This window comes from Camelus dromedarius, chromosome 14 (genome assembly GCF_036321535.1).
Source record: "Camelus dromedarius isolate mCamDro1 chromosome 14, mCamDro1.pat, whole genome shotgun sequence".
In the NCBI taxonomy this organism is placed as follows: Eukaryota; Metazoa; Chordata; class Mammalia; order Artiodactyla; family Camelidae; genus Camelus; species Camelus dromedarius.
In genome coordinates, this window is record NC_087449.1 from 60,065,431 (window position 1) to 60,090,867 (window position 25,437).

Here is a 25,437-nt window from a genome sequence, read left to right on the forward strand (position 1 = left end):
CAGCCTCTGTGCCTGGTGCCAGGGAAGGCTCCAGGTTTCCCCGCCTCCACTTGGCTCTGAGAGTGCCCGGCCCCTGCTTCCCTTGGGCTTGGGAGCCCCTGAAGCAAGACTCGCCTCAAAACCCTGCCCAGGGCCAGGGGTCCTGCTACAGGTTGCCCTGGGTGCAAAGTCTTGACCTGTGCCCAGAACTGGGACTCTCCTCAGATGAGTCACCCTCACCCTCCAACCTTGGACTAGGAGCCCCACAAGGGCAGGGATTCTCTTTCCCACTTACTCGATGGGAATGGTGAACTCAAGGGAAGTACCTGGAAAGACTCTGGCCCCTAGAAGGGACAGACCTCCTGGAAGGGCAGGAGGAGCCTCAGCCATGCTCTTACCAACAGAGCCCCAGGACCCAGAGGTCCCCTTTCCTTAGAGCCTAAGAGTTATGGGTCCTAGGCCCCAACCCACACACCACCCCAGTCCTATTACTCAAAGAGAGTAATATTACTCAAAGGCTCCCTCCCTGGGACTGAGTGGAGGCAGCTCCCCAGTGATAAACAAGCAGCCACAGCAAGAGGTTAGGAGGCTAGAAATTGAAATGAGGACAAGGCGCTGACAAGTTTAAAACATGTATTTAAAATACAATTTATAAAATGCTTAATCTGCCGACTCAGGAGCCCGCGGTGCGGGGTGGGGTAGGGTGGGCAGCTGCCCGCTAGACCAGCAGAGCAGGACTGCAGGGGTGCGGCCCTCCCTCCCATGCCCTTCTGTTCAGACACCCAAGGGGCCCATGTGCACCCCTGAGATCACATGGCCAAAAACAGGAACCCAGAGGTTTCCAGAGTCTCTGCCAACCAGGGAGGCTGGGGCAGCCCTGCCGGCCCATCCCTGAGCAGAGCATCCCCAGATGGGGCAGAGCAGGGTATGGCTGGGCTGGACAGGGCAGGGCAGGGCAGTGGGCTCTGGAAGGGGCTTATGGTAGCAGATAGGGTGTTGCCTCCTGCCTGCAGGTGGGGAGCACCCTGATTGAGTGGGCGGAGAAGGGTTGGTCACCAGGCCCAGACCCCCAGCTCCTTTGGTTATAGGCTGACATCAGAGTAGTGGCTCATGGGAAGCGGTTAGCTGGAAGGTCTGAGGCCTGGCTTACGGGGTCAGGAAGGAGCTGGGGGAAGGGGACAGTACCACAAAGGCAGATAAAGGGGCAGCAGCCTCAGGTTTCTGCCCCCACTCCTCTGGGGTTTTCCAAGCCAAAGCCTGCAGCTTACTTTTAAATTTTTTTTTAAAAAATTAAAAAAAAAAAAAAGCACTTAAGGAAAGTTAGACAACTACAAAAAAAAAAAAAAAAAAAAAAAAAAAAAGGAAAAAAAGAAAAAAACACCCACAAACACACACAAAATCCAAACCGTTCTCCCATCTCCCCCCTCACCTCCCCCCAACACAATAGTTTCCGTTTTTCTTTCTTTCTTTTTAAAATTTTGCCTGCCACCTCCCCATCTGGGAAGCCAGGATACAACTGCTGGTGGGTGGTGACAGGCACACAGTGGGCAGAGCCCCATCTTTGGCCGGAGGGAGGTGGGAGCATCAGTCCCTACTACATCCTCCATCCACAGACACCCATCGGCCAGCCTTCCCTTGGCTCCCACGAGAGAAGGAAGCAAGAATAGGTGGTCCCAATGGCTGAGCAATCAGCGCTTCTGGCCTTCCCACCTGGCCTGCCTCTGCACCCTTCTCCGACTGAAAAGGATAGCCTTATCTTGGGCCAGAAACTACTATTACATAAGGGATGGACACTATCCATGTAGAATGTGGAAACTTGGTCAGGGCAGTGGAACTGTAAAGACAGCAGCAACCTTCTCCCTTGCCTACTCCTGGAGGTCATTTCCCCTTAGAATAGCCTGCAGGCATGATTCAACATCCTGTAGGTCTTTACTGACTGAAGCTTTGTTCCATCTCTGCTCATGGGCAATTTCCCAGTTTCACACAGTTGTAAGGCTGTGCTGTGGACTAGCTGCTGACTCAACTGACAGCTGGCTGCCCGTCTTCCTAAGGGGAAGGTGCAGTGGGCCAGGGCTTGCTGGGCCTGGCAACATCCCCACAGGGCAAAGTGGAGGGAGCCTGCAAAAGCTAGCTTGCCACCTTGGCCACCACAAGCTGCCCTCATCACAAATGTCACACCAACCACTCCAAAACTCATCTGCTGAGCCAAGAGGCCGTCTGGCTGGCCGAGGGACCTAAGGCGCAGTACAACAGAAGAGATCAGAAAGCCTGAGGGGGCCAGACTGTACACATACAGAGCCGCTCTGGGCAGGGCCCTCTAAGCCTCGTCCACCTCAAAGAGCCAAAGCAAATCTCCAGGCTCCAGGGACAGAGGAGAAACTGCCTTCATTCCGCTCTGGAAAAAGGGGTGGAGGGTAACCTAGGCCAGTGGGGAACCAGTCTGTCATCACCAACCTTTGTAATGCACAGCCTGTCTTCTCCCAAAGGTATTCAGGATAGTCTGCTCCCAAGGTAGTGATTTCAAAAAGGAAACATACTGGGTAGAGTCACCAAGCTGATGCTATCAAGAGATGGCACTCCACACTCCACAGACCCTTGAGCATTCTAAGCCTTGCCGGAGTGGGAAGATTTACCTACCTTCTGACCACACAAGGCAGGAGGCCCAGAGTCCTGGAGTCAGACTGCCTCCTGGCTTTCCTTATGCTAACAGCAAAATACTGAGCAAGTCCCGCAGCCCTTACTCCTGAAGTCCAGGAGTGCAGCCTCACTCCCTGCTCTCTTCTAGTAGTAAGCCTGGCTGGTAGGGAACCACCCTGAGGAATTTTGGAAAGGGAAGTCTGTTTACTTTCCCTATCTCCCAAAATACTAGAGGTGAGGGGCTGGCACCCTCCCCAGGCTCTCTGAGCCTGCAGAGCTAGCCCAGTCTCCAGGTATGGCCCAGATGCCCTGGGACTTAGCTGGGGGAGGGAGGTATAGGCATGGGGTGCTCATCTGTATTGGGGGCTGCAGAGCCCTGCCCCTTTTCCGGGCGGCAGTAGGAATACAGAAGCTAAGCTCACCAAAATCCTATTGGTTAATGTTTCTAGTGAATTGCCCAGAAACATTTTTAAGTAGACTACCAAACTACTCTTTCTCAATTAAAAATTCATTAAACTGCTAAAACCCCTCCCATGCACTTTTTTTTCCAAATCAAATATTTGCATAAACAAACAAAAATAGGAAGGAAAGGAAAAAAAAGAAAGGATATTTTCAAATGGAACTTGCTTTTAAGTGATGAAGACATGCACTTGAAGGTGGGTGGACAGGAGTTCTCATCTGTGTTTTGAATTCCCAAATTAATGAGCATGATAAACTGTTATTGCTGGCACTGGCTTTACCCCAAGTGGCCAGGTGGCACTGTCGACTCTCTACTCTGAGTCCTTGGTGGGTCCCCCCAACCCTCCTCTAACCCCTACCCTTTCCCTTTCCATTGACTTGGGACAGCCCTTGTAGACATGCCAATCACAGTGGGAAGGGGGGGGGAAGAGAGGTCACAGTGCATGGGGTTCAAGGTCACAGTGGGCGGAGCAAAGGGGATCACAGTGCAAGTAAGTCAGGTCGTTCCCTCTGCTCAAGTCCAGCTGTCTGCCACGGCAGTGCGACCCATGGCAGACGACCCAGGAGGTGGTGACGGCAGCAGCGGCGGCATCCTTTCCTGCCCGCATTTATCTACGCTGTTTGAAGCCTTGTGACCCATCAGGACCCAAAGGCTGTCTGATCACATTGTTGGGCTGCCTGCTGTCTTCGGGTTGGGAGATCCTGGTTGGCCTGAAAGGAAGAAGATCAGAGGGAGGCCTGAAAAAGGATATAAAAGAGGTCCCCAAATCTTAAAATCAACCACTCCTGTACCTAGGACAGAAGTCACAGCGGCCAACAGCCAACTCTGGCTCCCTGAGCCTACTTCTTTGGCCAGCAGACTCAGCACATCGCCACGCTGGGAAACCCTGGCGAGCAGGTGAGGCAGATGGTCCATGTTCACCTCTGGCGCCTGCAGCGCTCTCCCCCTAGGCTGGCTCGCCATCAGACACCTGGAGTCAAGGGGAGTGCTCAAGGGCCCACACTGTTCAGAGGTCGTGACTATGGATAGCACATCTTCCACATAACCTCGTTTGTCGCAGAGATGCCCCAGAGTGTCGGGCCAAGATAAAGACCTCTAACCAAGAGCTCAGCAGAGTCCCCTGGCACCCGCCACTGCTGCCTCCTGCTTCTCTCCAAATCATGGGGTCAACGATTGACTCACATTACTACGGAAAACTAAAAGAAAACAAACTTTTTCTACTTTGCCAAATGAAGGCTTAGAGGACAGATAATGGAAGTCTATCAAAATAATGAAGGGACAGAAAGAAGGTACAGAGATTAGTTCTTCAAGTCCCAGAACATCAACCCCAAGGAGGCTTCTCAAAGTTAGAAAGGGGCTGTTTTAACAAATAGTGCTTTACCAGGTGACAAACTTACATAATGCAATCTCTGGGGCTGCAAAGAAAAACATGCCAGGAATAAAAAAGAATTTAGAAAATTCACGAAAACATCACAGTGGGCTCTTATGATAACACCTAAACACTTAACTGGGCACTTTCCCATTCTGGCAGGCAAGGTCCCAGGGCCCACTGTCATTTAATTGCACAGCATACTGATGAGGCAGGTACACTCATGATCTCATTTTTCAAATTAGGCCATGAGGGCACAGAGAGGTTAAGTAGCTCTAAGTTAAGTAGAATTAAGTGGCAGAGGTAGGCTCAAACTGGTCGATTTTGACGCAAAGTCCATGCCTGTAACCTCTGTGCCACATTGCCCCCTGGTGCCTGCAGAGGCAGCATGCCAGCAGACTAGGACCTCAAAGCTTTCAGAGCAGTCCTGGAACCAGTGCCAGACAACAAACTAGCCCCCCTAGCCAGGGCTGGCACCTGGAGCCTCGATGGTTCCAGCCCTGATTCTGCCTGCTTCTCACTGCTCTGCATGCAGCCAGGTCAGTTTCCTCGGCCTCCACACGGTGGTCTGGTGGAAGGGTCAGCTATACTCACCTGTCGAGGATGGGTTTCTCTTGCTCCTCCTCGGGGCTGGCACTGCCCAGGATCCGCTTCCGGGCCTCTGCGTATTCTGCCTCCCGCTGGGCTAGGGACTTGACAGGAAGGGCTGGCCTGCTGGTGGAGTTGGGGCTGCTGACCACACCGTTGCTGGTGGGCCTCTTGAGGATGCGGATCTGTGGAGGGGGCCCCGTGGGAAGGCTATCGTCCTGAATCACAATGGGCACTTTGGGAGGAGATTTGGATTTCCTGCTGACAAAGAGCAAACACAGCTTCACAAGTCCCACCCTGGACTACAAGGGCCCCATCCATGTCCCTCACCCACCGTGTATCACTTTTCTCTCCCTCCCCCTCCTAATTCTATTGATTATTCTCTGGCCTCTGACCAGACATCAAAATTCTCACTCCTCAAGGATTTCTCAAAGAACAACCTTGCTTATTAAGCTCATGCAGCCCACAGGTCTGCTCCTCAGACCTAACCCCAGGCAAAGGGGGCAGGAACACCAGCTCCTTCTGGGACTTCTATCTCCATGTTCATCACAGTCACAATGACCATCATTTGGCCCTTGTAGCAAAACACTTCTTGTCCAGAGTCCACAGCCTCAATTAAAATCCCAGCTCCCCTACACAGACTGGAGTGTAACAGGCGGGTGCAGTGGGAGCCCCTGAGCCTGGGGGTCGGCAAAGTGTTCACTCCCAGTCACAGTCCCAAAACTTGTGCTCAAACCAAATACTACAGAGAAGCTAGCTCCGCCGGCCCTGCCTGGCACCAAAACAGGATTTACCAAACTGCCCCAGCCTTCTGGTGAGTGACCTGTGCCTCCCAGAGACAAGCTATTCCAAACCACGGGACTGCCTCTTCAGAAGAGCTGCTGAGCAGAGACCCCTCCCTCACTAGGGCTCTCTGGTCTGCTGGATGCGGCGGGGCTGGGTGCAGGACGATCCTTGAGACAGTTCTTGGCAGTGCTCAAAGGAAAAGCATTGTCCAAGGCTGGTGGATATGCACATCAGGTGATGTGTCCACAAAGGGAGGAAGAAAACAACACAGGAAGGGGAATAAACAAAAGCCACAGGAGAACAAGGGAACCAGGCAGAAATGACCACCCTTCAACAGCCACAAAGACCCTCCCCAGAGCAGTCAACTAGCTTCTCTTCAGAACCAAACAGCCCACAGGGGCCTGTTTGCTGAGCCTTGGTTGTCAGGAGGGGTAGGGACTGGAGGGCTGCTGTCAGGGGAACTGGAACAAGTCCTGGGTGGGACAGGAATGGCATGACCAGGGGGCTGTAACCAGGTGTTAGTGTGGTTGCTGAGACAAGCAGACAGACAAGGAGCCAGCACTCTGATCAAAGAGGCAGGGGGCCAGGAAAGCCGGTGGGCGGGCAGGGCACCCGCGAGCTCCCTGGGGAATGACTGTGCAGCCCATGAAGTGAGTCCAGAGAGGCCCTCTTCTCCTCCTCCCTGCTGCCTGTCCCTGCCAGAGGCTGACAGGTTACCCAGGGCAAAGACAGACTGCTGAAATCAACTTTCACCTGCTTTGGAAAACCACTTCCTCTGCTGCCTGGGTGTGTTGGGAGAAGCTATCTTAAAGGTCTTGAAGAAATCCTGACAATCTTTTCTTCCAGGATACCCTCATAATACCCAAAGCCATCAAGTCAGAGACGGCCCAGAGAACTCATCTGTCCGACCTCCTTATGTCACAGAGAAAGAAAGTGATGTCCAGAAGGGGAATCAACTTACTCCAAACCTCAGAGTTGGGCCTCAAACCCAAGCTTTCTGACTTGTCACCACTCAGTCTCCAACAGACCACCTCACACAGGGTGCCCACTAAGGTAGGAGGTAGGTGCAACACTCCAGGCTCACTCCCAAAGCCACCATGTCCCTAAGGGAAGGGTTCACTGCCCAGGAGCCTGACCTGCCAAACCTACTGGCCAGCTGGAGAATACCAATGACTGCCCAGCTCTCAAGGGCAGAGAGCGTGAGCCCTCAGACCAGACAGCAGCCTTACCTCTCCTTTTGTGTGATCTTCAGTTTTTTTTCCAACCGTCTGTCTATTTCCTAGAGGAAAAAAATGTATATAAAAAGTGGAAAAAAGTCTCTCTCAAACAAAAACTTATGTCTTTATTTTCAGAGCTAAGGGCAGTGTTCTCTCTCTGACCAGGGACATTACTGTGTCCTTTGAAGTAACAGATGCAGCTCTCCCTTTATGAGAGTCTGGGGTTTGGGGCCCTGACTCCCTGCAGATTCGTCGTCCTCCATCCCCGTGGCTGTGGTGAGAGTTCTAGATCTCAACATTCTGCTGGGTTCTTTGTGTGACCTCCAACTAGTCTCCTGGCCTCCTATCAGTGGCTCTCCAGAGCCACTCAAATCAACTTTCCAAACATAAATCTGACTGTGTCACTTCCCCAGTTAAAACGCTTCAACTGCTTGTCGGATCAAGTCCAAGCTCCTGAACGTGCCTCGCTCACACATTCCTTTATAGCCTCCGTTCCTGTTTCACACCACAGCAAAACTGAGCTGTTGCTAACCCCCAGAATCCAGCTTGGATGTCCACCTCTCCTTTCTGAAGTCTTCTCTAATCTCTGCTCCTCAGACATAAGATCTCCCTTTTACATGCCTTCATGAGCGTATATATCACATATTTTATAATCTTTTTTTACTTGAATGGACTTGAACTCTGTGACTAGCACCCAGCAAAAGACCTAGAACAAAACAGAAGCCTAACATCTGGAGAACTGGATGGGAGTCTGAGTGCTCAGGCCCTCAGTACCAGGGACTCCATGAGGCCTCCACAGCCTTGTGTGCGAGCAGCAAAGACCAACCCTCCAGGCTCCTTGGCTACCCCACTACTTTTTCTTACAAAAGTCCCACTCAACTGTTTTCAGTGAGGGCAAGACCATCCAGCTATTGGAGAAGGGAGCAATTACATGCAAAAATTATGTATTTTTCTGAAGAGGAGATTTGTAACAGTGGTTCTCAACCAGGGGTGCCATTGGGACATTTGGCAATGTCTCGAGACATTTTTAGTCATCATTACTGGCATCTTGTGGGTTGAGTCCAGGGATGCTGCCAAAATCCTAGCCCCAAAGGCCAATAATGCCGAGGTTGAGAAACCCTGACTTACAAGATGGATGGGATTTTCAAAGGAGCCTATTACTTGAAAAATGTTAAAAATCACTGCTTTAGTAAAAAGTTTTTGAAATTTGCTAAGATCCACCTCAGAGCCCAGTGTGTAGCCAGGTGTCACAAATGCTCTTATGTCCTGAAATAACTGATGGACACAATTCAAGCTGGTTAACTATATTGTTCAAATCGTCTACATTCTTACTGATTTGACTGATCTATGGACTACAGAATCAAGAATTATTCTTTCTAGTACATTAAGTTTACCATTGTGAAGAGATGTTTTTTATCTTAAAATCTATTATTTCATATTAATAGAGCTATGCAAGTGTTTCTTTTGGTTATTAGCATTCCCTGGAATATGCTTTTCTCTTTTACTTCTTATATTTCCGTGTCCTTATTTTTGTTTCCTGTGAAAAATACGAAGCTAGCCGAACCATATGAAGCTGGCCTTAAATCGTGCCTGACGCTGATTCTAATTAACGTTGAGTTGTGTTTACAATTTCTTATTTTTAGGAAAGACCCAAAATATATTTAGGCAAGCACAACAAACTGTATTCTGAGGGCACCATCAACTCTCTGGAGGGGGTGGGTAGGAAGCCACAAGAACGATAACTTCTCACTCAAGCTTGTAACACAAGTTAGTGCCCATGGCTGTTTAATGACTGGACAGAAATGGTGCAACCTAGAGTAAGAGAATGACCTAGATGTTTTCTGAGAACTGACAGACATGCACTCAAAGGGAATCTACGCCCACAGCACAGTCTGTGTCAGAAATGTAATTCTTCTAAATTTTTGAATCAATACCAATATTACTGCCTGAGTAAATACTCTGTTTCACATTAGTCTAATGCCCATTACCTCTTAAGGGCTTTTCAAGGCTTTCCACAAATAACTTAACAGTTTTAAAGTTCCACACTATCATTTTGCTCCAATCTGAAAATGGGACTTCCTATTCAAGTTTCTCCGTCATGAATGCAAGATTTCACATCTCTAGGATTTAGATGTCTTCAAACGGGGTCAAAATCAAATGCCTCCAGAGGCTGGCAAGCAACCAAACTCTATATGTAGGGAGCACAGTGGGGAAGTGAGGGGGCTACAAGGCACAGTGGGGAAGTGAGGGGGCTACAAACAGTACTCGTACCCCTACAGACAGGCAGCTAAGTCCTGGCTGCCAGGGCCAGAGCTGCTATTTTAGGAGATTTTTATGAGAAAGCGCTAAATTTTTAAACTTCATTACATGGAACTCTCGTTTTCATATCATTGTGAGGGCCAAGTAAGACATACAGACAAATGGGCCTAATATTAATATGCTGGTTGATTTTTTTTAAAGTATGCTAAAATACACACTGCATTAACTGAATTTGAGTTCCCATCCAGGCTTCTGCTCAGGAGGGCAAACTGCTTCTTTCTCTCCCTAGGGCCTTAGGGAAGGTAGGGAATCTGCCCAGGCCCAGCAAATAGAGCCTGGGTGGAAAAAAGTCCTTCAAGAGGGCATATGGACTGTACCTGAGTAAATGGGCCTCTGTCCTGAAACTGGAACACGACCAGCACACTTGGTATATAATATAAAACTACTGGCTTATAAAATAATGCCTTACATCAATATAATGCTTTATGGCTGTCAATACACTTTCCCAAACACTCATTCTCTGGTCACACCAACCCTGTTTGACAGACAAAGTAGCTTTTATCCTTCTCTGTTAGATGAAGGAAAAGTGACTCAGGGAGGTTAAGGAACTTACCCAACGTCACAAAGTAGTACATCATAGAGGCAGCCCTAGAACGAAGGCCTTTGGAGGCCCTACCACATGCTGCCACCCCCCAAAACTGCTCAACCCTCTGGAAAGGCTGGTAAAGCCATTAGATATGGATTCCCTCTTCCTCCCACCCCCCCGAGTTCTACACTGCTCCCTGATACTCCAATAATAATACTCCCATCAATCTCCAACGCATCAGGCAGAATGGTTGATCAGAGCTGAGGAATTCTTCCATCTGATGGGAGAACGGGATACAAACCCAACAGCTCTGGTGGAAAGCAGATCCTGGCCATCTCCAGGCAGCCAGCTAGACACCAGCACCTCAGAGCTGTCCAAGCAGGAGAGGGAGTGCTCTGCCAGCAGCCGGAGAGGGCACTGCATCTCACTCTGGAGTCTGTCCAGGTATCATGAGTCAGTCTATTCTCTCTCTGGACAAGGCCTTACAATCAATCTGCTGAAGAGCTGGACCAAGTGGAAACCTTCCTACAGGGCACACTACAAGGAAAATGCTTGTCTCCCGCAGAGATGCGATAGCCCAAAGGAATTAAACAGGCCTCAGAATGTGTGGGGAAGTGTCTAGATGTGGACCCCAACAAGGAATCCAGTTACCTAGCACAAATTCTCTTTTTACAAGGAAGCACAGAGCCCTGGCCCAAGGTCAAGGCTCCTGTGTTAGAGGCCCAACCTCCATGGCTAGTGAAAGAAACCCATATCTTCATCACTTTCTAACTGTGCTCTGAGTGAGGAAGGGTCACCAGGGCACAAGGCAAGTGTTAGGGCATAAGCATATCAAAGAAAGTTTGATTTCCTATGGCTTCTTCTGGAAAGGCTCTTTATCTTTTGTCAAGTAGCACTGAACAAACTCCAGAAGATGATGCTCTGTGCTCTGGTAAGTGGGGTGACCTTCTCTCCCTGGGTCAAAAATCCTAAGCAAAAGATCTGAAGTTATCAAACACAGATGTTACTTCCCCTGGGGAGCAACACCTCTACATGCTTCTTGGTCTGAGTGAACAAGCAAAACCAGAAAGAAAGAGTCAGGGAAGGAGGTCATGGAGAACTGCAGTGGGGAGCAAGGCGGTTCTGGACAAGACTGGTCCCTATGAGGGGTAAAGGAGAGGCCTCAGTCACAAGGTGAATGAAATGAGACATCAACATCTGCTAATCCAGTTCAGCTAAGGAAGAAGCACGGCTTCATTGGCTGCTGCTGCCCTTAATCTTGCAATGATTATGCTTCCATGAACCTCCAGCAGAAAGTTGGGAATGGAAGCTTAGGAGGGGAAGGAGACACCTCTTAACAGCCTCATTTGTGACACAACCACAACCTCCAAAAGGAACAAAGGAGACAAGGAGGATCAGGATGTCTGTGTAAAAGCAGGCAGATTACAATGACAGCTTTACTCCTGTAACACTGAGAGGTGGGTGAGAGGAAAAAAGAAAAGTGAGAAGGGGAGAGGTGAAGAACAAAGGCAGAGGAGAGAAACAGACAGGCTATTCTGGGCCTTGGTGCGAAGTACAGCCTGGTATAGGACCATTACAGCTGTGCTGTCTCAGACCTGAACGTTCAAGAAATAGACTTCAATTCACCTAGGGATGGTGAAAAAGATTCAAACCAGCCAGTCACAAGAGGCAGAATGAACAAATTCAAATTCTCATCGGTTACACTAGTGGGGAAAGGGAGGGGTTGTCTTGTCCTTTAGGGTGCCTGACCTGCTGCTACCAGCTCCGCAGGGTCCCCACCCTGCCCCACCCCCAGTGCCAAAAGACTGAACTGTACTGCTCCATCACAACATCCCTCTCTCTGACAACCAAAATCCTCTGGTCACCAATGCAGCCAACACAACTCCAAAGAATCCAAGCAATCTTGTATTGAATGGAAGTCTAAGAGGTACCCATGGTTCTTAGCTCTGAGTTAGGAAACAACCTCTTTTTATCAGCAACAGTTACTATTTAAGTGACTTTTCTCAAATTCAAGGCATACTGACTGGTCTTGGGCTCCCTGTGAACCAGTATGCCCCACAGACTATCTGGTCTTGTCCACCTATCCCAAATTAGGGAGCACATGTCTACAAGCAGACACTGGGGGAAAAGGAAGCTATCAGAGCTCTGAGAGTACAACAAGCATTTCTTTCAGAACTAGAGCCTGACAGGTCCTGATGAAAAGCAAAAAGAAGATGCTGTCAAGGAGCAGATGGTGAGACTACCTTCCAATACATTCTGGCCCCCGAACTCCCACCATAGCAGGCAAAGCCCACGCTGGGCCTAATGTCTTGAAGTGTTGGGCAGGACATCACTGCCCATTCCCGTGGCTACAAGACTGCCTGTGTCAGGGTCTCCAGGGAGAGCAGTCTCCCCAGCAAGGTTCCTATGCCTCCCATACCATACACCTGGATAGGATTCTGGCTCCTCCCATGAGGGCCTCAATTTCATTTAGGAATAAAGCAAAAAGAATTCATGGGTAGAACTAGCAAAATCTGGTCTAAACCTATCAGGTAAAAAGATCCCTGTTCTTTTAAAGTGCACCACTGGCCATTTCAAGTCCAGATACGCAATCATAGAGACTTTCCCAAACAACCTTCATCGATATGAACTTGTTCAGCTGTGTTTCACCCCTGCCTTATTTCTTTACATCAGGGGTGTGGCAGTGACAGTGCCCTGCCTCGACAAGGCTAGCCATCTCCAATGCTTCAGCTTATTCCACCTCTCCAGGCTAACTCCGGGAGGGAAGCACCCAAATTCATACCATCCCAAGCTTGATTCTACAGTGATGCTTCAGGATCACTGTTAGGTTCAAAAAATTAACTCCTGAGCAAATATGATTGGGTAAGTCAGAAAGAGCAAAAGGTAGAATTCATAAGTTGAGAGACAAAGATCTGCAGGGGCACATCTAGACCACGGATTTAACAGTTGCCCTTTTAATACAAACTCGGTTAGTCCATTTGAAGGTTTCATTTCCCACAAAGGTTCCATTCCCCTTCCTCTGTTACTCCCACAGCAAGGAAAAACATTCCACTTTAATCAAGTGGGTCACTGTAGGGCACAGGATATAGTTCTAAAATTCCCTCCCTAAGGAAGACTATGCTTTGTTAATGTATCTCAAGGCCATTTTCCTTTTGCTTCACTGTGACAAAAAGCTGGAGACAAGCATTTATGGAAAATCTACCATAAAGCAGGAGATGTGCTAGATGTTGGTGACCCAGAGATGAGTAAGGCACTCCTTACAGATGAGGAGAGCCCAGCCGGGGTGAGGAGGGGGGAGATTAAAAAAAAAACAAAACAAACAAAAAAAAAAACCCACAGTTACTATATCAGTTGTATAAACATTGTTTTGCAAAGAGATATGAAGAGGAGATGATCTGGCCGTGAGAAGACAGGGAAAGCTGCTAGAACTTAAAGAGAGTTTCAAGAAGAGAAGGGGCATAAAAAAGTTGAGGAGAAAGAATAAAAACATGAATAGAGGGAAAGAAAAAAAGGGACCCCAAACAAGATACTTCTTAAATGCAGATATTCAAATCTAGAAAGATATCTTATAACGGACCCATTTTTTCTTTTACTCTAGGTTTAGAAAACCATCTGAGATTACTTTAGCTGTAGTCAGCAATGGTTTTTATTAGTTGGTATCAACACTATTCAAAAAGCTACTGTAGTAAATCAACCATAATTTTAAAAAAAGCTACTGTAGAAAATTAGTTATAACTTCTAGGGCCAGCAAGCTATGAACTGGAAGAAATTAGGGGCACCAGAAAACCACGAAGGGCTTTATTTTAGGATGGTATGCTAATAGAGACCAAACAATTCATACTTGATTATAAGGGAAAACGACTTTCTGCTTTCTGTTCCAAGTCTGCTACAGCTTTCAGGGTCTCTCTGCATCTACCCAGGAAGAGGGAATCCTTTGGGCACACTCTCTTCTGCACCAGATCTAGCTATGTCACTCAGTGCAGTGGTGACCGCCATATGTAGCTGGTAGCACTTGACACGTAGCCAGTCCAAACTGAGACGTGCTTTAAGTGCCAAACACACAGATTTCCCAGACTTAGTACAGAAAAAGAGTGTAAAATGGATCATTAATATATTTTCAATATTGGTTATATGTTGACATACTACTTTGTATATATTGGGTTAAATTAAAATATTAAAATTATTTTCACCTGTTTATACCTTTCAAATGTGGCTTCTAGAAAAATTTAAATCATCTACGTGGCTTGCATGGAAAACTGCTTTATATCTAACCTTAGAATAAGATATATATATCTCTGCTGTACATTTCATCTTTTAGCAACTAGCTAATGATGTTTACTGATGTGCAAAACCTCCTCTGGTGGGTCCCATTTGTCAGGTCCTCATAACAGCAACTAGCACTAATCCAGTGCTCAATGTTTGGCTGACACCCTGCTCTGAGAAAGGGGAGGGCCTTCACCACCTCCCTTTAATGCAACTCTCTAAGCCCTACTGTCCCACTGAAACTGTTCTTGCCAAAGTCGCCAATGACCTCCAGTGCTGCCAAATTCAGTGGTAAATTCCAAATCTTCACCTCACTCAACCTCTCAGCAGTGTTCAGCACTGCTCAGTGCTCCTCCCTTAATGCACTTTCTTTACTCAGGCTCTCAGACACCACTCTCCCAGGTAGCTCCTTCGCTCACTGCCTCCTTGATTTCTCCTATAACAGGATAGGTTCCTCTTCCTCTCCTGATCTCGTGAGGTTGGAGGGTTTGTGCATTCTGTATCTATGCTGGCTTCTTACCTGATCTCATCTAGCCCACAGCTTTATAATCACTGATATACAACTGCTAACTCAACATTCTCACTTGGATTTCAAAAGGTACCTCAGCCTATTGTGTCCAAACTCCAACTCTTGATTTCACCCAATCACCTAAACCTGCTCCTCCCACATTCCCTTTACCATCCCATCTCAGCAATTCCAGTCCTCTAGGAGTTCAGGCCAAAGACTTTGGGCTCATCTCTGATGTCTCTTTCACATCCACATCAGCAGATCTTGTTGGTTCTATTTTCAAAACGTATCCTGAGTTTTCTTAACACTTCTGCCACCGGGACCACTCTGATCCAAATTACCAATAGCCCTTGAATGGTAGTTGCAATTGTATCCTAATTAGTCTCTGTGCTTCTGTTCTTGCCCCTACAGTTTATTTTACCCATAGCAGCCAGAACCATCTTTCTGAAAACCAAGTTAGCCTGTTTCACACCTTCACATGGCTTCCTGTTTCAAGGCGATCTCCACTGTGGCCTCCCAGTCTCTGCTGGATCTGGCTCCCTGCTACCTCTGACCTCATCTCCTGCCACTTTCCCTTTCACCCATTCCCACCCAATAAAACAAGCATGATTTAGCCTCAGATCCCTGGCATTTGCCATTCCCTCTGCCTAGAATGTACCCTTGCCAGCTTCTGCACGGCTTACTCTCTCACTTCCTTAGGTCTCTCTGCCTGTCTTTATTTGAGAGGCCTTCTCTGACCATTTTTAACAAAATGGTACTCCTGCCAGTCACTTTCTATGCCCCTTAATCTGTTGTATTTTTCTTCATTGTGTGTATGAAATATTACTTATTGTCCGTCTTTCTCCACTAGAAAGTTTTATGAGTAGGAACTTCATTTGCTACAGTTGTCTGTACTGTAAAACAGTACCCAATACATGAATTAAGTAACAATCATCCTATGAAACAAGCCTTTAGAGATACGTCCTCATTTTACAAATGATTTACAAACCAACTCAGAGGAGTCTGTAACTTGACCATGGTTCCACAGCTACTAAGGAGTGGAGCCAGAATATGAACTGGGTCTATCTGGGTCCAAAGGCAGTGACACTACCCATATTCAAAAAGCTAAGGCTGCCTTAAGCATTTCTCACTAGTGGTGGTGGCAGCGCACTCTCCAAGCACTTGCCATAAGTATGTATGCGTAAGGAAGGCACCCGGTCCTTTCTTCCCCACCTGTAATCCTCACAACTCAAGGGATGTACAACAGCCTTGCTGCACGCTCAGAGGTTAGGTGACTTGCCTAAGGCTGCTCAACAGTAAGTGACAGAACTGGACCCTAAACCTCGAAAGGAGGAAGCAAAAAGTCTCAGGAGAGTGGCTAGTGGGTGACTGACAGGTAATACTAACCTGCTTGCCTGCCTCAGCACCCCAGGCCAGGTTAATGCAAGCCCACAGTTCCTAAGCAAGGACTACGGCAGTGGCAGACCACAGCAGAGCTGAACCTCAAAGTCCAGATCTTAAATCTAAGAAGTACGGAAAAGGAAAGCATTCTTCCAGAACAAGCCTTGCAGTTTAGATGTATCCCAGGTTGGAAGGCCTCAGAAACTCTGTAACTTGCTGTTTTGAGACAATGTATTATTCTGCTTTGAGTGCCTCTTCAAGAGTCTAAGTAGGGGAGGGAATCCACACAGTCCTTGATCTTTTTTTCCCCCAATGAAAATTTATATTAAAATTGAAGTTGAAATAAATATAATTTCAGATAAACAAAAATTGACAGCATTTTTTCCACTTCAAAAAATACTAAAGGAATTTATGCAGAACAAAAATTCTAACAGATGAAAATTCATACATACAGAGAATAATAAAGAGCACTGAAAAGGGTCAACATGTGGTTAAATACATACAAAAATATCCTTTTAAAAATTATTTAGAAGTTAATTGGTTAAAGCAAAAAATAAAATATTTGGGGTTTATATCATATGAAGAAGTAAAATATATGATATTAGAAGGATTAGAGGGAGTGTACATGAAATAATACTGGAGTAAAGTTGAACATACATGATATGGTACAATATTAACTTAACATATATTGTTATAAGTCAAGGGGGAATCCACCCAGTCCTTCATCTTAAAGGAAGGGAACCAGCAGGGGTGGGAGTAACACTGGTGAGCCCTGCCCCTGGAATAAAACAGGAAGTAGGGTCTAATGGGGCTCCCCTTTCTCCAGGTTTATTACTGTTCTCTCCTTTCAGTTTTCATACAAAACTAAGCAATACAACTCTTAACCAGTCTACATATTAGTTCCCAGGGGCACCAAGAAAGAGATCCCTCAGCCAGTCCTGATGTACCCTAACAGGACAGAGGCCACACTATCAATGGCTGGAGAGAGGCCCCCACACTCAGAGTGATGGCACTCTCTGCTCCAACACTGCCTCTGAATGATGCTTTACTCAGTGCTTTATGTAACTCTCATCATCAGGCAACACAGATTTTATTAATCTAATCTTACAAATGAGGAAAATGAAGCTGAAAGACAGTGATGAAATAAAAATTCTTACTTCAAGGCAAGGCAAGAAAAATTTAAACATAAAAATTTCTTCTGCCCTTTTGGGCCTCCTCCCTCCCCTCTAGTGTGCATGTTACATCTGCATTATGTGTTAACCCCACCTCCCCAACGGCAGAAATACCTGCTCAACCATAAAGATTAATTTTTCTTCTAGCATTGGCCATTTAACTCTTAAGAAGATAACAGTCCTTTCTCAGTCCTTTAAGGAATCAGAATGATCCACCATTTGCCTTGTACATGCAGACATTCTTGGTGAACTTTCTGTAAAATGCCAATATATCATTTCTCTTAAAGACAGTGAATGGTGCAGAACAGACTGGTCAGGCCACCTGGGGAGCTACTAGGCCACACCTAAGGGAAGTTCTTAGCTTAAATACCTACTTAATTATTAATGTCATTAGCTATGTTACTTGTATTCTACCTATTTTACAAGATTATCGCTTCTTGCATTACCAAATGTGTGAGTGAGCCTCCAGTAAAATTAGTGATGCCTAGGTGACTTGAAACAATTGACCAAATATACAGTTCTGTAAGATCAATGACTGTAATAGGAAAGCAACAAGAAGGAACCATTTCCTGGACCATAACAGACTAGTAAGACAGGTGGTCCAGAGGCTTTTGGCTACTACTACTAACAGGGCTCAGTCCAGCAACAGCACGTTTAGTGGCCAATCAATGAAATCCGCCCGATCTGGGGATAAGCATTCCTAGAGCTGTGGGATAAACTGGTCATGAGATAGATGCCTCCTAAACCTTCGCTGAAATTAAGACCGAAAGGAAGGGACTGTAAAATAAAGAATTTTGCCCACCATCTAGTTCTACAAGAATCAAGCCCTTACCCACTCACTGCAGTCACTGACTTATAGCACATCTTGAAAGAAATTCAGGGTGAGGATCAGAATGAGGTATTTTGTGCTCTGGGAAAACTGGCAGAACTGATAGTTCTATATTTTTAGGAGAAAATTTTATGAACCCAGTTTCTTGCATCTTCCCATACTTAGAAAAGCACTAAAACCATTAACTGAGATATCTGTTCTTCACAACAGCAATAACCTTCTATCAGGATGTGTGCTTGAATTACACATACCCCTTCATCAAAATCACATTACTACTGGCCTTACTTCTTTGGAACTGTTCTCAGTTCTCACTCTTAGAGGCTGTCTCCCAGGTTATAATCCTCAGGTTGACTAGAATAAAAATTTTTATTTCTTTGACTGTTGATCAATTTTTCATCAACGGTAGGTAGTGAATTGCCCAAATATCAGACCTGGGACTTGAACCATTATCCTAGACTTCTGATTTCTCCTGCCATGGATGGAGATAAGTGGGTCACTGTCTGGCAGAGGCGACCTATCCTTCCCTGCTACCTTTTAGAATGAAGACAGCCAGGCTCCTCTCCCAAAGGAAACATTTAGGCATATAGACTTTGGGGGACGAAGCAAAGTCACTATTACCTCCCGACCTCAGCACCCACCAGGTTTTATTCAAACACGCAAGGGTGCCTTCATCATGGCACTCAGCAGGGGCAGCAAACAGAATGCTTCCAGGGCCAAGCGAATAAAGCAGGTAGGACAGAACACAGTAACACAGTAGTAACATGGGGTGGGGACTGCGGAGGAGAGGAGAGGAATCGAGATCCAGATAAAGGCATTCAAGTTCAAAATTTTTAAAAACGTGCACCCCAAAAAAGTCTATACGCTGAATATTCATAGGCTGTCAGTTTGCAAATACAGATATAGGGATCCTAAGATAGCAGAGTCATTGACTCTTCTTAACAGATCTGAGCAAAAATTATTTACATTATCTCTCTCCATTCTGCCAGATGTTAAAAAAAAGTTATTTTCCATTTGTAATCAAGATTTCAATCAGCATCTCATTTGCAGTCACTGTTCTTAATATTACAACTGCCAGCAGCACTGTCCTGTTGGCTCTAGAGCACTGAGTTCAAATCTCTCAGGTACACAAAATTTATTAGCTCATCATCCAGGCTACAGAAGGAGAAGGTCAATCCCAGGCAAAACAAGTATAATACTTCAGAGAAACTAGCAGCTAAGCATCCTAGAGCACTTAACTAGTTAACTATCTGCTGAGAAGCAATGGTAAACAAACTGCCCCAAAAATTCCTTAAGTGTGGGCTTAGGACGCCAATAGCCTGGGCTGAGATCAAGCATGTGATTTCCTCTCCTGGACACTAGGAATAACAGTACATACACTTCACACTGAGACGGAATGGGACAATGAATATAAAAATGCACCCCAGTTGCCCAGTAATAAGCCCTCAAGCCGCTAAGAAGCCCTTCCAGAAATGGCAAGTGGGGTTTGGGAGTTCACAGGTTTATAGGCACTAGTGAGATGTGCAACTAGGTAGCAGAAACAGAACTGACAGCTGGAGGGTCATAAAAGTTTTTATAAGCCAAGAAGGCCAGAGCATGAGGGCTAGGAATTTGGCTCTCAAGGTCTATGAAGAGTAATGACAGTCCTGGCCTTTCCAGACTGGGGTCAGAACAGTCCTGTACAATCTTATCTGAGGAGCACACCCCTGGAGAATACAATTTTAACTATGCATATTTATCATTCCTTTCAGAAAAGAATGACTATTTCCTGAATTCATTTTATAAGGGTAAGAGTTTTGGGTGCGGGGAGGGGATGACTTACTGTGAGGAACGTTTTTAAGTGTCCTCCCCTCAGGCAAAAGATTCTTTATCTACACAGACTGCTGACAGGATTTGTTGCTAACTTCTGTGGTGGCTGGTTTTAACCTTTATCTTTCAGAGAGCTGGATGTTAAGGAGAAAGATGCTTGGCAGAGGTTAGCAGAGTTAAATTCACTGCATTCTGTAATTTTGGCCACACATATAAGTAGCTAATCAATCTTCTAGGAAACCAACAAGTCAGTAGTTGTCCTGTCAGGAAAAAAAATGTCTATTTCCGTGGAAAGTATAAAGGAAAGAATCCACTCCACTTCATGAAGGCTAGCTAACTGACACAGCCAGAAGCTGATGTTAACTGTGCGGGTGCCCAACACAGTGTAGAGTGGAGATTGGAAACAAAGAGCTGGCCTTTAGAACACTTTTTAGTCATCAGATCTCAATAGTGTCTTTTCTCTTGCAGGATTTTACCAAAAGCTTTAGAAAGATATACTTAGTTCTGTCCTGTTGTAGAAGGAAAAGCAACTTTTAAAATTCCAACCTACAGCAGCTCTCTTAAATATGCAGAACATGCTGGGAACAAGCCCCCCATGCAGCCTCAAAGAAAAGAGCTGAGCAGTTACTAGTGAAAAGCTCATTATCCTCCTTTCTTTGAAATCACAGTGAAACATCTTTTTCCAGAGTCCCAGGGGCAGACCGCTTAGCACAGTCATGTCTAAACTAGCCAACTGCTTTATAGAAAGCCCCATCTGAAGACATCAGTCCCTAGAACTCAATCTTCCCAAAAGGACCAGGAATAGCTTAGAAATGGCTCCTCTGGGCAAGGTACACTTGGATGTGTGCTTTCTGATACCACAAATCTTAAATGCCTTCTTTCGTATAAGGACAGACATAAGGAAATCAGCACCAGGTAGCCCTCAAATAACTAGTATTTGCCCACTACCCACAGCCACTGTACACCTTCCACCACGATAGCGATTACAGGTAGTGCTGAAGACCCCGAAGTGAGGTGGCGGCCACGCTTCAGGGAAAACTGGCCACTTCTCCAAAGAAAGATAAATAAATCATAGTTCTTATCTCTTAGATTAAAATCTAACTATGTCACTACTCTGCTGAGAAGAAAAGAAAAAGAAAAAGAAAAAGAAAAAGAAGAAAAGAAAGAAAAAGAAAAAGAAAAAGAAAAAGAAAAAGAAAAAGAAAAAGAAAAAGAAAAAGAAAAGGAAAAGGAAAAGGAAAAGGAAAAAGAAAAAGAAAAAGAAAAAGAAAAAGAAAAAGAAAAAGAAAAAGAAAAAGAAAAAGAAAAAGAAAAAGAAAAAGAGCCTCCAAAGCTCTTCCTGCTTTCAGGACAAAGTCCAAGATCCCCAGAACCAAGTACAAGGAGGCTCCTCCCGGTCTGGCCCCTGCATACCTCTCAGGTCTTATCTCTTTCCACGCAGCCCTGCCAATCCCCTACCCTCCAGCCAGAAGGAATACTTGTAGCTCTCCCAATGCTGCACACTCTTCTCTCACTGCCTCTTTGCCTATGTGTGCATTGGCCCTACACTCTACCTGCCCCTCATCCCCAAACTAATGCTTAATTCAGCTGGTCCTTTAAATCTTAATTTAGGCATCACCTTCTCTACAAGACTGTCTCTGATCCCAGCCACAGTATTCCATCTATGCCCCTTCCAAAGGAAATGCTGCCACACTTGTCTCACCCGTCTTCTCCACTGGATTGTGCCAAGTACCTGGTACACAGCAGGCATGCCATGTTTACTACAGAATTACACACCATCCAGCATCACTGAAGGGGTAATGTTTACATGACTGGCTCAGTGAGGGTAGAAAGTAAACATAAATTTAAATTCTTAGTCCAGAAGACCGGTATCCTTTAACTTACTTAAGATATATTTTCTTCCAATTAGCTACATGACTTGCCCCTGTGAAAAGAATAAAAGTTAACTTTTGAGATGCAAGGAAATTAGAGAGGTTGCCAATGCTTTATAATAACCACCATTCCAATTCCATTTATGTATGATCTGCCTTCCCCTAGGACTGGGTTAGCTCATTACCAATAAGATGGACTAGGTCACATCTTTTTTGTGTGTCTAAACAAGTGAATACAAAGCTTCAAATCATCAGAAATTGGAAACGCAGTCCATTAACTAGCCTTTAGAAAAGCTGTGATTTTAAAATTTTTTCCCTTCTCCCTTTTCTTTTTCCTCCTCTAACTTCTATCCCATGCTTGCACAGTAATAACTAACTAGTACCAGATGTAATGTAATTCTGATAATATCACTGATGCACAAGACTAAGTTGTTTTTCAGAACAAGGTGAGCTTTGCAGGTTACATGTCCAGACCATCAGGTCGCAGACCACAAGGCACGTAGACGTATGATTAAGAAATGTCACAAGAACGATTAACCACTAGTGTCCCCTCTTTCCCCTTTAAAAACTCGTACCTTAAATATAAAGTTGGAGTGAATCTGAAACTTGTCTCCCACTCCCTTGTCTGGTGCCTTGCAATAAAATCCTTACTTCACTACAAAACACCTGCCATCTCTGCAGCGGGCACACAACCCCTTTTCAAACTGAGCAAACTGCTGATCTGATTTTTGGGGGAGGTCAAAGGTATCTTCCAATTACAAAATGTAGTATTTGTCTCCTGAGATGTGCTTAAGACAAACGACAAAATTTAGAGTTTGAATCAACATTAATTTAATTTTACATTTTCGTTTTCCCCAAAGGCAGCATATTTTTAAAGAAGCATTTCCTTAATGGAATGTGAGTTATGTTTTTTGAATTGTCCTTTGACTGAAATGCAACTTCTTGGGTGGAACAGGTAAAGGGACAAGCCTCTACTTTCAAAGATTAGAACTGCCTCCAGATTATATAAAGTTTGAATGCTCACTTTTAGAATTAGTCAACCCCCATTTGCTAGTCTTGCCATCCAGGGTTGCTGTTGTTTTGCAAGGCGGGGGTATAATTTAACACTCATTACTATGTATCAATTGGGGGACAGGGTAACCTGAAGCTAAGACTTTTACATATCCAACTGGCTACATCTGAAAGATACTGTATAGTTAGTTGGTTTCCCAGTGACATGGACATCATGCTTCATCCCCTCCCTGGCTCCCCTCCTTCAAAAGTGCATTTACAAGACCCTTTGTGAAATTTGCAAAGGTAATCAAATTCAAGAGAGCCTTCAAATATAAGCCCAAAGCAAACATACTAAAAATAAAAGTTAATACCCAACTTCCAAATTTTCCTCAGGTCCCCAGGTAGGAGACAGCAAAATCCTAGAGAAAGAATCCAGCTCTAGAGTCAGACTGGCTTGGGGTCAAATCCCAGCTTCACACTTACTGTATATGAACTCGAGCAAACAGGTTACTCCCTAAATCTCAGTTTCCTTGTTTATAAAAGGAGGATAATACGTCTACAGGTTATTTCAATTAAAGAAAAGCTATATATAAAGGAACTTGCATTTTGGCATAACGACTCATGGAGCCAATGAGACAAGGTTTGGGTTCCATTTCTGTAAATGGCACTTTCAAAGGGTTTTACTAAAGTAAAGGATAGTACAAAGAATACTGGACAAGCAGCACGAAGATGTGTAAGTTAAACCTTACATCTCTGAGATGTATTCAGCTATAAAAGGCAGGAGTGGGCTAGCTGATCTCTAAGGAGCTTACGCATTCTGAAAAACTAAAGCATACCTCAATGTCTGAATTCTATATTTAGTTTTGTTCTTTTTATTTTCTTCTCCTTTAACAAGACAAACTCAAGTCCTTTTGAAATAGTAGAGGGAAAACAAAGAAAGGACAAGCTGCTCAAGAAACTTATCACTTAAGTCATATCCAAATTGTTGGCCAACCTTTTTCACAGGGAGCAGCATGATGGGTTCTACATGATTCACTCATACTCGTGGGCAATAAACGCCTCTACTGGAGATTGTGAATTCTCTGGCACAAAGTCACTGGTAAGCACGCTGTCTAGAACACAGGAGACACTCCAAAATGTTTGTTGAATGAATACCTAGCTGACACCGGCTGCTCCCTATAAAATCTTTCAATTGCTCTTCTTACTCAAGTCAGAATCCTAGAAAGATGTTCAGCAGTAAGAACTGTACTAAAAGCCTTCTATAACAATTATTTCTTCAAATTCTCAATTATGCTAAGTGGAAAGCATAAACACCTTGAGAGAAATGCTGAACCACCACCGGGCAAAACTTCAAAGCCAAAGTTTCAACATTTCCTTGGCGATACACTCACTACTGCGAAGGTCAATTTCTCGGCCTCTTCAAGCGCTGACAAGCTTAAACCTTAAAGGCGCTTGGGGAAAAAGAACCCAGCTCCTGCGCTACCCCGGCACACTTGGCTCTCCACGCCCTACTACCAACACATAAACCTTCGGTGGATGTCAACTCGGGCCAGCACTGAACAGACACGAACACGGGGAGGCCAAAAAGACATCTCCCCATCTTCACAAGGGTCACCACAGAATAACAAACTCTGAAAAGACCAAATTAAACAAGAACCTAACCGAACTGGCCGTTCCAGCTTGGAATAAACGTATTTCCTATAGCTTCCGGAGGCAAACAAAACTCCAAAAAGCGAAATCGAACGGTCCGTTTTCCCCCTCCCCTCCCAGGAATGCAGCTACTTTACATATCGCACCCCTCCCCCCCGACACCGGCGACCACACTTCGAGACCCTTGCCCGCTGCTCAGATCTTTGGGAGGGCCCCGGAGAGAGAGGCTGCCCGCTGGACTTTCGGTTGTTCTGGCGGGGGCCCCGGGAGACCAGCCTGCCACGGATTCTCAGAGTAAAACTGAAAGAGTAAAAAACCCACACTCGCCCACCGTGGCGGACAGCGCAAAGCGGTGGGGATTTTAGCAGAGCTGAGGGGCCCAGATATGACTCAATTTCCTCCTCCTGCTCTTCTCCGGAGCCGGGCTTGTCGCCCCGGTCGGCGCCCCCCCCCCCCCGCCACAGTGTGTTGCTCCTCCTCAGAGCACATGAACTTTAAAATGGTGCCATGGGCTGGGGGGGCGCCGATGGGAAAGGAAGGGTCAAAGGGGCCTGGGGAGAACTAGCAGGCGCCAGAAGAGGCCCTGGACGGCGAGTGGGGCGCCCCGGGTGACGCGCACGTCGGTGGGTGAGGGGGAGGTGGAAGTAGGCGCACCAGGCAAAGGTGGAGAGAGAAAAGGAACGCGGCCCCTTTAAGAGGCCTTCACGGCGCTCAGGGGCCGGGGGCCTCTCCTTCATCCCCGGCCGGGAGTGTGGGGCCTTTCCTTGGGGAGAACCATCCACAGACCCGCTCCCCGGAGGCTTCCCTCACGCCAGGTCCCGCCCGGCCCAGCCCCGGGGCGGCGGCTCCTCCTTACCCCGCTGTCTGCCGCCTCCTCCCAGCTCTCAGCGACCTCCTCATCTTCCATCTTACTCGCCGCTTTCCCTCCTCCCCAACCCCCTCCCTGCGCCTGCGCCCTGAAGAGCGCCTCCGTCGCGGGCGCCGGCACGCAAGGCTTTGCTCAATGAACCACGCCCCCTGACAAGCCAGGAAGAAGCTCCAGGCAGAGGCCCAAGACCATAGAGGAAACCATCTTGGAAGAGGG

At 46.2% G+C, this 25,437-nt stretch overlaps 1 protein-coding gene across 4 annotated transcripts; it reads right to left on the minus strand.

Annotated features, from left to right (window-relative positions):
- Positions 1–595: 595 nt before the first annotated feature.
- On the minus strand, positions 596–25,319 carry SZRD1 (SUZ RNA binding domain containing 1). 4 transcript variants are annotated; one of them, XM_031464151.2, is made up of 4 exons: positions 25,210–25,319; positions 7,049–7,098; positions 5,040–5,291; positions 596–3,786 (listed from the first exon to the last, which is right to left on the minus strand). In XM_031464151.2, the coding sequence occupies exons 1-4, from the start codon at positions 25,258–25,260 to the stop codon at positions 3,684–3,686; spliced, it is 456 nt and encodes a 151-aa protein (XP_031320011.1). In that variant the 5' UTR covers positions 25,261–25,319; the 3' UTR covers positions 596–3,683. The 4 variants fall into 4 exon arrangements, with proteins under 4 accessions (XP_031320011.1, XP_031320010.1, XP_031320014.1 ...); XM_031464150.2 differs by having other exon boundaries at positions 5,040–5,294; XM_031464154.2 differs by lacking the exon at positions 7,049–7,098.
- Positions 25,320–25,437: the final 118 nt, after the last annotated feature.

Bases quoted from the DNA above. Each gene is read 5' to 3' on its own strand.
- SZRD1 (XM_031464150.2), bottom strand. From the start codon at position 25,260: ATGGAAGATGAGGAGGTCGCTGAGAGCTGGGAGGAGGCGGCAGACAGC. The intron at 7,099-25,209 runs GTAAGGAGGAGC...TTTTTCCTCTAG, and splicing joins AGGAGGCGGCAGACAGCGGG to GAAATAGACAGACGGTTGGA. The intron at 5,295-7,048 runs GTAAGGCTGCTG...GCTCTTTGTCAG, and splicing joins AAGATCACACAAAAGGAGAG to CAGGAAATCCAAATCTCCTC.